The sequence below is a fragment of the Hyla sarda genome, chromosome 3 (genome assembly GCF_029499605.1).
Source record: "Hyla sarda isolate aHylSar1 chromosome 3, aHylSar1.hap1, whole genome shotgun sequence".
NCBI lineage: Eukaryota > Metazoa > Chordata > Amphibia > Anura > Hylidae > Hyla > Hyla sarda.
The window spans coordinates 218207542-218220851 of NC_079191.1; the positions used below are offsets into that span (position 1 = coordinate 218207542).

The 13310-nt window shown below is 42.9% G+C and overlaps 1 protein-coding gene across 1 annotated transcript in view; it reads right to left on the minus strand.

Annotated features, from left to right (window-relative positions):
• Nucleotides 1-696: 696 nt before the first annotated feature.
• The window catches only part of MDN1 (midasin AAA ATPase 1), a gene marked incomplete in the record, with an annotated part of 346772 nt that continues 334158 nt past the window's right edge, over nucleotides 697-13310 (minus strand). Inside the window, 7 exon segments of the mRNA XM_056566109.1 lie at nucleotides 697-2344; nucleotides 2852-2994; nucleotides 5416-5479; nucleotides 5568-5682; nucleotides 6124-6197; nucleotides 6647-6821; nucleotides 8199-8314. Of these exon segments, the coding sequence (XP_056422084.1) occupies nucleotides 2156-2344; nucleotides 2852-2994; nucleotides 5416-5479; nucleotides 5568-5682; nucleotides 6124-6197; nucleotides 6647-6821; nucleotides 8199-8314 (876 nt within the window).

The window sequence follows — 13310 nt, forward strand, 5'->3', positions numbered from 1 at the left end:
TAGTGTCTTAGCCTGTCAGTCAGACTGATAACAGTAGCAGTAGACTCCTTCCCACTGAAAATACATATTTTAGGTTCAGTTACCATTTAAGCCTTAAAAGGATCTGCAGATCAGCCTGACCTACTTTTTTGTGAATTGTGATTACATGGAATGTTATAACAAAGGATATTGGTTTTATGGTGAACGCCCAGCATATCCTGACCACCTTAGTGTGTTTTGATTGTAATAAGTTGCCTGCAGTTTTTTATTTGAGGTACTTAGCGGACCCCCCTAAACTGGTGAGAAGTCATGGTGGCATACTATGAAATCACCACACTCTTCTGTTTTATAAAAACGTTTTGCAACTTGTGGCACTCTAGCTTTATAAAACTACAACGCTTATGCCCTGGCAGCCTGGAGGATCCTCTTTTAGGTTAGGGTCACACGTAACTGATCTGCAGCGTTTTTTAAGCTGCTGATCTGCCAGTGTCCCAACCCACACTGTGCCTACTGCTGTTGCCAAAAACAAACCCGGCCCTCCTCGACCCACCTCCAGCCAAACTGAGGGCCTGCGAGTCAACGATTGCACTCAGACATCACGATATAGGAGTACACTGTGCATGCAGGCCAGGGGGCGGGTCGAGGGGGGCTGGATTTGTTTTTGTCAGCAGCAGGAGGCACAATATGGGTCAGGTGTAACCCTACCCTTACAAAGTTCATTACCATGTGGCCTGCAGCTACTGCAAAATTACAACTCCCAGCATGCCCTGACAGCTGAATCTCTGGCTCTCCAGCGGCTCCAAAGATCCCTGCACGGCGATTTGTAGTTTAGAACAGCCAGAGAGCTAGCTACAGGTTAAAAAGCCCAGCTATGAGGCAATGTCCTATTCCCTTACATGCTTCGGTCAGAGGTACACACAGAGAGACCTTGACTTGTACCACTAAAAGGAAGAGTAAAGTAGCCTTTGTCCTCCATTGACTTTTATTATAAGAAATGTTTTTGTTTTTTTCCACCCCTCAGTGCCAGAGAGTGGATGCCATGCTCTGTAAATTTTAGTATGTGGGTGAAGCTCAGCTCATTCTGTCCATAGGTAGGTGTGTCTTAGGCTGCATTCACACCTCGTTTTCACTGTATGGGTGCCGGATCCGGCTGGGGGAGGGGAAAACTGGGCGCTCCCGTACCCCAGCCGGACCAGCGCTGGTCGGCTCATTTTTGACCCGTATCCGGTTTTGTGACCGGACCTAAAACCGTAGTATGGAAAATTGCTGCACTATGGCTAATAACATTAAGTTGCTTTATTATACTTTTTGACACCATTCATAGGTTGACCTTCTGATATGTCATAGCAACATGTTTTTATCTCTCAGGGTCCAGGTCCTAAGAGAACAGATGCCAATAATCATTGAGAAAAATACATAACAGAAAAGCACAGAATTTCACACAGAAGTCTGAATGCTTGTTTCAAAGCCAACCCTTTGTGCCTTAGACCAACTCAGAATGCATATTTTAAAACTGTACTATTCATTTCATAAACCAGAATGATACAGTTACGAATGATCTTTATTAGACTGCATAGCTATGGGGGTAACAAATAAAAAAAAAAAAATAAGGCCATAGACACGACTGACAAATAACGTGTATGTCCTAACAATATAGTACAAAATGTGCAGGCTTCACAGTATAATGTTGTGATTTACAACACAATATGGAGTATGGAAAACAAGTTAGACCACAACAAGAATAGAAATGTTTAGATTTTCGGATTTAACAGTTTTAAGGGAACTTTGGTTTATTACAAAAATAAAACCTTGGATTTTGTTTTGTTTTACTTGGGAAAAATACAAACATGTCCTACATTTCTACATATTGTACGTTACAATCTTTCCTTCCATATGTCCACTTGCTGTGCAGCGCTAGAAGCAGTGTGCTTGGTTTTACAATGAACTGGTTTAAGTTGTACACAAGAATGGCTGATGGGTACCTTTTGAGAGGATGCCATTTTCTACTTAAAAAGGTACATTGCATAGCTTCCTGCATCATTGAAATGACTTGACCTGAGCTGCAGGACATGCTGTTCATTCTATTTCGCTGTGCACAGTTCCATGACTCTTCCCAAATAATCTCTCCATTCTGCTGCTGTGTGCGCAGACTGTTGTGCATGTTTCCATACATGGTTTACACATGTTCTGAGGTAGTCACCAGCTCAAACCACTGCCTGAGGGCATCACTAAGGGTTTCTGGAAGAGTGTTCACATCTCGAAGGATGATGTAGAATGGAAATGGAAATTGTTCCATGTAAGATATCATTTTTGGCATCTCTTTGGGGTCAGTAAAAATTGGCACTTTAATGTCCAAGATGGAATCCTAAAAACATATGAAAAGTGTTAATAGCAACATTGAAAATAGAGTGAAAAGAAGTTAACTGAAACAGAGATCGCACTGGGCTTAAGAAAAGGAAGGCTGCCATATGATGTACCTGATGTATTAAGAGACAAAAGCTTTTTCATAAATCTACACTAGCTATGAGCGGAAATAGATTTCAGGCATAAGTTATGATAAATCTAATGCTTCATTGGCCAACCCTCTCCAGCTAAAGCCCAAATCCTTTTAAATAAAGCAGCACAGGTGGGCTAAAGCTATGTTCACACAGCGTAATATGTGCAGAATGTCTGCTGGGAAAACACAGGCAGACATTCTGCATAATTTGCAGCCATATTTCCATGGAAAGCTGCCATATATGGGTAATAAATCCCCCCAGTTGTTCATTATTCAATGACTGCAGACATTACTGTTATTACTGCCTATTTGTATGATGACCTGCTGTACCAAGTAGCCCCATGTCAGCAAGAAGCCACTAGAAAACGTACGTACCTTGGAAGTTGGGTTGTCCAAAATAATGAAAATAATAAATATGTTAGCATTGCGGGCTGCCTTTACTGCCCTTGTTACACGGTCTTTCCCCTCTACAAACAATCCTCTTCCATCGGAGACTATGATAAGTAGTTGGGCGGTTTCTAAAATAAAACATAATATTTAGGAATCATTACCAAATATAACATTCTTATCAGGCTGGTGATCTCAAGTTTCAAATTTTTCTGACTAAACTGTAATGCATATGTGGAAGGAGGGTCAAGGCCTTCAGGGAGTAGGAAGAAACTGATAAATCTGGGCCAGCGTGCATTAAACTGCATGAGAGAAAAAAAGTAGAGTGATTTTCCCCCAGCAATCACAGCTCAGGTAACTAGCTGAGGTAAAGTGAAAGCTAAGCAGTGATTGGTTCATGTGGGAAAATCTCTTTTTTCTCTCTCTCACACTGATAAATCTGGGCTAATATGTTTATTCTGAACACTGAAGAAATATGAGAAAGGGTTCTATGCACAAGTCAAAATATTGTCTTTTAAAAGAGCAAAAAACATGTTTCCACAACCTGCTGACTTATTCACACATTTGCAGAACATATATGTGCTAGCTTCAGGCTTTGCTGCATACTCTATCTTACACAAATACATATTACTAGGAATTCCTCATACTAAAAACTGCACCACAGTAATCACGTGTAAAAATTCCACTTATATTAAAACAATTAACCAATCTGTTGTATCACATTATAAAGCAGGAGGAAATGACTGACAGCTGCAGATACCGGCTGTTAGCTCATACCGAGGGAGCTAAAACTAACTGTGGCCTTCTTTTCTCTGACACCCATTTATTAAGTTATAAAATCTCATTTCACTACACTGTTTTAAAGTTGTAAAGGCTGCATCAAGCCCTACAGGATAGGCCATTAAACAAAAAGTCCTGTAAAGCCCTTTAAGTATCCTGTGCATATTTGATTTGCAGGATTTTCTGTTGCAGATTTCAATGTAAACTAAATGACTGAGCACAGCTTCTAATCGGCAGTTACAAATACTGAGCATCAAATCTGCACAGGACACTGTACATGTGAATAGGCCCTTAAATTGTATAGTAAAAGTAAGGTTTAACAACTATAGAGGCGAGAAAAAAATTAAACTGCACTCACCATCCAACGCCATTTTATTCGGTCATCTAAAGGTGCAGGCGGGTGTGGAGGCAGGGGGCAAACCCGAACAGACTGGGTCACACTGAACTGCACTTCTTCAAGCCGGTATAACAGCTCGAATAATCACAGTTTAGTGTGAAACAGCCTGTTCCAGTTTGCCCCTGCCTCCGCACCCGCCTGCACCTTTAGATGATTGAATAAAACGGCATTGGATGGAGAGTGCAGTCTCATTTCTTTCTTGCCTCTATAGTTGTGAAAGCTTTGTCGTGGACGTTACATCTCCGAGACCAACTTCATTTCAGGAGACCCTAGTCCTTTCCATTGAATGTAATCCATATACCCTAGTCCTGCTAGTGACGGGCCACCACTTTTAGTTTATATAAAAATAAGGTTTGATAACATAATAAACAGACATAGGAGAAAATAAAGGCAATAAGATATGTAGCTTAGTATGCGCTAACTGAAGCTCCGTAGGATGTAGGTGGTCACTGAGTACCTGCTTATTCTGAGCTTAGGAGTCCAGTGGACGATTTCACTAAATAAATGACAGCCAAGCTTATATGAGAATGCATAGATAGCTGGGGCCACCCAAGAAACACCCAAGCCCAGACCTAAACCTAATCTGCTCAGCTCTCCATGTTCAAAAATGGAGCAATCTCTAGAAATCACAATTGTTCAATAAGTGCAGTAAACTAATAATACTGTATTAAAAATCCTACTCACAGTTCTCTAACATCTGACCACAGCAAGAGGTGGTAGGTTTTTAGTCTTCAAAATTGGAGCAAGGTAACTTTCACCATAGACAATTTACTAAGCCAAAGCTATTTGAGCCGTTTTTTATTGTACAAAATCTTAGCTGCATTGCCTGGCTATACACTATGTAAAAAATCACATAGTGTGCTAAATATATATATATATATATATATATATATATATCTATCTATATATATATATATATATACACATATATGTTAATATATCTTGTTTTATTGTGTATTTTCATTGTGTCTTTTAGTTTTATTGTGTCTTTTCGTCTTTTTACATTACAGGCAGAACAGACATAACAGGTTTTAGTGCTCACACACCGTGCCTTTAAGTTACAAGTCTGTGCATATAATAACTGAGAAATGCAATACATTTGTTTTTAAAACATGGAAGAAAACGCTACATAGGAAAAGCACCAAAAAAAGGAGGATTTAGTCTCTCCAAAGACATGAGTGAAATGCTTAGGGCAATTGTTTCAATTTCCCCTTTAGAGAGGTAAATGGAAAAGGAAACTTGCATACATAGGATACCTATGCATTCATGAAGTCCACTGGACATGTAAAATAGATTGGTTTACACATGCTTGTTGGCCACATTGGTATAATAATCATAATATATAATACAAAGTCTTCTATACATTCTCACTCACCTAGATTACTGCTTTGAGGCATTTGTTGTGCTGCAGCAAACATAATCACACAAGATTCTAAAAACTGTAGGGGAAAAGGAAAATAAAATCAACACTTGGAGAAACAAAGACAATGAATAGGCCTGTACCTATCAACAGGTCTCCTTCCTTACCTGGGCCAGTAGGGTTTTCTTCTGTTGAAACTTGCATTGACTTAGTATTCTGGAGCCAGACTGCTCACTAAATTGTTCATGGAAGGGATGTAAGAGCTTAACATTTTCTCCAAAACTAAGATAGAAACAGATCCTGTGAGCTTACGGATACTTAGCAAGCATAACTAAAATTTTCAGGTCCCCATGAGGGAAGTCATGAATACACTTGTGTTGATAGTACATTGAACTACAATTATGCAAATGGATTTAATTAAAAGATGGATATTAGTTTCATACATCAGATCATCTGCATAAAAATGGACCAGTCTAGTGGAGCTAAACAGAAAATCTCAATTTTCATTTTTCAAGGGCAAATGGAGGATTTCCAAATTGGCTGGTACCACAGTAACAGCAAAGAATCAAATTATAATTGCTTACTTTTTGTGTACTACATCACGTTTTTATATAACACGATATAGGGGTTAGCAGTAGCATTCCTGATAATATGCCTATATAGGTAAAAAGGTTTAGTGCAGAAGCTACATATAACATTAAACATTCAGTGATTGTTACTTACCTGTACACAGCAATTTGTCCAACTTCCAGAAGTGTCAGTGCATTTCCTATCACTGCCAGGGACTCATATGCAAGCTGGAAAATAAATGCAACTTAATTTTTGTTAAACCAGATCACTAACAAACCAGACTTTTGGCTATAAGTTTGAAGAAAAAAAAAAAAAGTCTTATCGGCAATTTGATAACATCGTACATACAAGGGAAAGTGCAGAAATCTTCCTATACTTAGAGGAAAGGTTTCCCCCATCAAAAACAGAGATTCGTTATTGTAAGAGCAGTGAACTATGAAACGCACTGTCACATGATATTGTGATGGCTGACATAAGTTCAAGGGGGCTCTCCTGAAAAGTAACGGGTACTAGATTTCTGGAGGTGGGATGATCATCCAGGGATTTACTCTGCCATATTTAGAGTTGGGAAGGAATTTCTCGCATTTTTTTAATTTATTTTTTCCTTTCTCTGGATCAAGTAGAATCCCAAGTTCAACTTGTCTTATATTACGTAAATACCCAGATAAATTCCAACCTGTTTGGAGTGGTTGTCGACCATACTGGAAGAATCATCGATAGCTAAACAGATCTGGTATTCCCTTTTGCTGGGCTTTGTTCTGCGCAGCCAGATTTTGTCTTTTCTGAACTGACTGGCTATGTATGGTATCACTTTTCGCATATTCAGTCTTTTTCCAGTTCTGTAATCCCCCCTGTAATATGAAACAGCAAGATTGGAGGAATCAGCTTCAGTGGATACAATTACACCTTTTCTGCAGGGTCTTCTGTTCAGACAAATTTTAAATATATCCTTTAACACCCATTTAAAGAAGTACACTTTTTTTGCTCATATCATGCATGCTCACTATCACTAGTTGTACAGCACCATTTGTTTAAATCTACATTATGCTCTAACAGCCTATGCTGCACTATATAAGCAAAAGTGCTACTTGAAAAAGAGACAGATGAACGTCTCGAAACGCGTCTAGCCTCTACATATACCAGCAATCTATTATACTATACTCACCACCATAGAAACCAGGATCTTTACAATCCAACTTGCAACTGCTGGAGGCCCCGAGTGAGCGGCCCACTGTTACATGTGCAGCAACACAGGACATCAGCACTGTTACGTGCGCTTCTACACAGGACGCCACGCCGTGCCAGTCTGGCACCACAGGACCACGCGGAGAAGTGCAGCTTTCCCTCCAGACTGGCACATCCAACTGTGCTGGACGCTAGCCGAGCCAGCCCGTCAGTGTGCATAGGGACACCGCCTGGGAGGTCAGGTAAGTGGTTCTGTGCACCATTGCATATTGCTAACCCACTGTACTACCAATGAACATAGGAGTATTAACTCCATTATATCACTAACGGTGGTAAAATACTAACTATTACTGTACCACCAATGAGCATAGGAGTATAACTCCAGTATACCACCAACGACGTACTACCAACTGCTGCTTATTCATTTTATATCCTGGACATTTAACCATAAGCTGGCTTACTTTTATTATTATTTTTTTTTCATATTTTAACGTATATTTCTATATCTGTATTAATTCCTGCCACCTGCAAGGGCCCTGCAGGGGTAGGTGATTATAACTGTATTTAATAAATGTTTTATGATCACACTGAATCTCCTACAATCTTTTTAATATCACATTTACACATTATATATATATATATATATATATATATATATATATATATATATATATATATATATATATATATATATAGAAACATTACATTTACACACACACACACACTTTTATACACACATTAAAATCCATATAGACAACATCACATGTTTATATGGTCCATAAATATTTATCCATATCACACAAACCCAATTCTAGTATTTAATACAATACATAAGCCCAGATTTGAGGAAACACGTACACAGTATATACACAATCTTCCTATATAAGTGCTACTTTATTAAAGTAACCTCACAGATTTGTGTTCTTAGTCTATAAATAAGTCAGTCGACAAATCTGGACAAGAGAAAAAAAAATATATACACACTGGTATACAGCTACTATAACAAGTGCATAGAATTCTCCATGAAATATACATCTACTCACTTGAGCTTTGATGCTTTTGTAGGCTCTAGTATGAGCCGCAATTGTTCACATAATTGCTGGGATAGGGGAGCGGTGAGAAGGAGGTAACTCTGCCACATTTCAGCTGCTGTCTTCTCCTGAAAAAGAAAGGACTTTTAGGATTTTATGAAGTTCAAAAGACACAATTGAAAAATACCTTTCTTGCTTTGTCAGTGTTAACATAAAATAATATATGAAATATAATAAGTACTGGATAGAACTACTGCCAGTTAAGAAAGCCTTGATATGTAAATAATAAGACCTGAATTAATCCCTTAAGGACTCTGCGTTTTTCCATTTTCAGTTTTTCCTCATCACCTTCTAAAAATCATAACGCATTCAATTTTGCACATAAAATTCCATATTATGGCTTATTTTTTGCCCCACCAATTCTACTTTGCAGTGACAGTCATTTTACCAAAAAATCCACGGTAAAACGGAAAAAAAATTCATTGTGCGACAACATTTTTTATCACGATAGTCCCGATCAGCCCGACTGAGCTGCCGGGAAGCTTTTACTTTAGTTTTTGACACTGCGACCAACTTTGATCGCCGCATCTGAAGGGTTCATAGCCGGTGGCACAACGATTGGTGCCGCGCGCTATTAGCCCAGGGTCCCGGCTATCATAAGCCGCCGGGACCACGGCGTGACCCCGTTTTAAACACCGGGCATACACTTACACACTGCGTCCTGAAGAGGTTAACAGAGGGTGAGGGTGGGCAGAGGGGGAATAAGCCAAAATGGGTTCCTCAAATGGTTCTTGGAACTTTTACCTTAAGGTATTGCACTTAAAGGGGTTCTCCGTTGCTTACACATCTTATCCCCTACCCAAAGGATAGGGGATAAGATGCCTGATCGCGGGAGTCCTGCCCCTGGGGACGCCCGTGATCATGCACGTGGCACCCTGTTTGTAATCAGTCACCCGAGCGTGTTCGCTCCGGGTCTGATTACGGGCGACCACCAGGTCGGCGGCGTGTGATGTCACACCTCCGCCCCCGTGTGACGTCACGCTCCACCCCTCAATGCAAGCCTATGGGAGGGGGCGTTATAGCTCCGGGGACTGATTACAAACGGGGTGCCACGTGCAAGATCACGGGGGTCCCCAGCGGCGGGACTCCTGCAATCAGGCATCTTATCCCCTATCCTTTGGCTGCAATTGCAGTGCCCACCGTGGTACCAGTACAGTGGACAAACCCCACAACTGACCCCATTTTGGAAACTACACCCTTCAGAGAATTCATTTAGGGGAGTAGTGAGCATTTTGATTGAGGATAGTTTTTAACATTAGGGCCGTGAAAATAAAATTTTTCATTTTTATGCACAAAGCGCACATTTACCACAAGTTGGCTCACTTTTACTAGGAACGCAGGATTAATAGCAGCCAAAACGTTGTTACTCTACTTCCCCCACACTACTTATCCTCTGACTGGAATCAAGCTTGCTGGGAGTTGTAGTTTTGAAACCTCTGGAGGTCCGCAGGTTGAAGACCACTGCGGCCTTCGACATCATCCAGTCCCCTCTCACCCCCTTTAGTTCTGTACTCACCTCCGCTCGGCGCTGGTCCGATGCTGCAGGACTGTCCGGTGGGGAGGTCGTCCGGTGGGATAGTGGTTCCGGGCTGCCATCTTCACCGGGGGGGGGGGCGCCTCTTCCCCGCGCTTCGGGCCCAGAATAGAGGCGTTGCCTTGACGATGACGCAGAGGGACGTTGGTAATGAACGTACCTCTGAGTCGTCGTCAAGGCAACGTGACGATTCCGGGGCTGGGCCCGAAGCGCGGACAAGAGGCCTCCCCGGTGAAGATGGCAGCCCGGAACCACTATCCCACCGGACTACCTCTCCACCGGACAGTCCTGCAGCACCGGACCAGCGCCGAGCGGAGGTGAGTACAGAACTAAAGGGGGTGAGAGGGGGGCTGGATGATGTCGAAGGCCGCAGTGGTCTTCAACCTGCGGATCTCCAGAGGTTTCAAAACTACAACTCCCAGCAAGCCCGGACAGCCGATGGCTGCCCGGGCTTGCTGAGAGTTGTAGTTTTGAAACCTCTGGAGGTCCGCAGGTTGAAGACCACTGAGGGCGGAGAGTTCACTCGAGTATTAGCCGAGGGGGGTGTTTTCAGCACGAAAAATCGTGCTGAAAAACTCGGCTTATACTCGAGTATATACGGTATGTTTAATTTAGGGATTTGTGGAACTCTTTGAAACAATCTTTTATGCACAGGCCAGGGTTATCGGGGCAAATTTCACAGTGGAAAGTGGTGTCCTTTCTGATGCTTTGTAGCAGACTCTACATCTCTTTTGGGTCCTTCCCTTTTTTCCTCTAGAGGGGATAACATTGGGAAAATGTTGGCCAGGTACAATACGGTTGTACCCCGCTGATGAGGTACTGGGGCGCTCCTCCTATGGTTGTCCACAAATGAGGGCCTTAATTAGGCTTAGTGTGGCCCTGGGCAAAATCAAAAGTGGGGCCCCAAAAGTCGTAGTAGTGCACTAACCAGACTTGAAAATATCTAAAAAGCAATTGAAAAGTCCCATCAAAACAAAAATGGTACCGATAAAAACTACAAACAACAGCGCAAAAAATTACCCTCATACATCCCCATATACACAAAAATAAGAGTTATAGGGATCAGAATAGTACAATTTTATATTTTTGTATAGTCCCCCAACATTAGGTAGACAGTATAGTTCCCCTCACATTAGGTAAAGAGTATAGCTCCCCCACATTAGGTGCAGTATAGCTCCCAACATTAGGTGCAGTATAGTGCCACCACATTAGGAGCAGTATACAGTAGTTCCCCACATTAGGTGCAGTATACAGTAGTCCCCCAACATTAGGGGCAGTATAGTTCACCCACATTAGGGGCAGTATAGACCCCCCACATTAGGGGCAGTATAGACACCCCACATTAGGGGCAGCATACAGTAGTCCTCCCACATTAGGTGCAGCATACAGTAGGCCCCCCCCATTAGGTGCAGTATACAGTAGTACCCCCCCCCCATTAGGTGCAGTATACAGTAGTACCCCCCCCCCCCATTAGGTGCAGTATACAGTAGTACCCCCCCCCATTAGGTGCAGTATACAGTAGTCCCCCCCCCATTAGGTGCAGTATACAGTAGTCCCCCCCCCCATTAGGTGCTGTATACAGTAGTCCCCCCCACATTAGGTGCAGTATACAGTAGTTCCCCCACCATTAGGTGCAGTATACAGTAGTTCCCCCACCATTAGGTGCAGTATACAGTAGTTCCCCCACCATTAGGTGCAGTATACAGTAGTTCCCCCACCATTAGGTGCAGTATACAGTAGTTCCCCCACCATTAGGTGCAGTATAACGTAGTCCCCCACATTAGGTGCAGTATACAGTAGTTCCCCACATTAGGTGCAGTATACAGTAGTTCCCCACATTAGGTGCAGTATACAGTAGTTCCCCACATTAGGTGCTGTATACAGTAGTTCCCCCACATTAGGTGCATTATACAGTAGTTCCCCCACATTAGGTGCATTATACAGTAGTTCCCCCACATTAGGTGCAGTATGTTCCCCCACATTAGGTGCAGTATGTTCCTCCACAGACATACAGCCTCCAGCCATATATAGTGTATGGCTGGAGGCTGTATGCCTGTTTACTGTAGCAGTAGATCCCGGGAGCGGCGGTCGGAACACTGAAGATGACCGCAGGTCACTTACCATACCCGCGCGTCCTCCTCACTGCTCCGCTGTACTGTTGCTATGGGCGCACGCACAGGACATCAGTGATGTCCCAGCGTGCGCTTCCTCCCAGCGGCCCCTGCGTTTTTAAAGTTAACGCGGGGCCGCTATGAGGTAAACGGGGCATCCTTGTGTCCTGAAAAGATTTTTCGGGACACAGGGATGTCCCAAATGTGACGGGGGCCCCCTGCGGGAATGGGGCCTGGAGCTGGTCACTGCCTAAAGTGGCCACGGCCGGGCTGCTAATCTTTAGCAAGCAGCCAATGCTGCGGCCACTTTAAAACAGTTGCCCCCCCCACCCCCCCTTACTGAGCAGCCGGCCGGGGGCCCCCTGGGGGATGGGGGCCCTAGGCAACTGCCTGGTTTGCCCCACCCTAACACCGGCCCTGCCCACCACTGTACGGTTTGAGGACTTGATCGGATAAGTCCACCCCTCCCATTTATTTGTTATAATCCAGAATGCGATCTGGCTTAGAGACTGTGGAACTTGTGCCTCGTACAGGGACAGTGGTGGAGCCGCTGCCATGGATGGATGTCAATATAAGGCCATCTCTTTTGTCTTTATATTTTAGCAGCAAGAGGTTATTGCTGCAAAGTTCTTGCCTCTTGGCAGTGGTTGCGCAATATGTGTTTTGGGAGGCCTTTTTGGTTCTTGCGAACAGTGCCAGAGGACAGTAACTCTGGCAACAAGGCACTGAAAGAGAGGTAGGCTTGATTAAAAATTGTCCATGTAAAGGTGATACCCTTTGTCTAAAAAGTGGGTGCACCATGTCCCAGAGAATGTTCTCACTTACTCCAAGAGAAGGGGGGGGGGGGCATTCAGGGGCCCAATAATGCAGTCTTTCCCTTTGCACACGCTAAATTTATGAGTGTACCCCGAGATGCTTTCGCACAGCTTGTACAATTTAATTCCGTACCTGGCCCTCTTATTGGGCAGGTACTGACGGAATTCAAGCCGGCCTTTAAAGACGACTAGGGATTCATCCACACAAATGTCTTTCTGGGACATATGCCTCTGAAAACTTTGCACTGAAATGGTCAATTATTGGCCGAAGTTTATAGAGGAGATCAAAAGAGGGGTTATTTGGGGTGGGCATTGGGTATTATCATTGTAATGGAGGAATTTGAGAATTGGGGAGCATGGTGTTGCTGTACAGTGGGGTATGGTACAGGATGTCCGCACTCCAAAACTGCCTAGTCTCCAGATTTTTCTCTATGCCCACGTGGAGAACAAGGCCCCAAAATATCATTTCATCAGAAGTGACAGGGGTCCAGTTTGAATATGATCAAGTGGGGTTCTGGGCCAAAAATTGTTGGGCATATAAATTGGTCTTTTGTACAATTATGTTGACCAATTCATTAGAATTTTAAATTTTTTTTTTTAACAA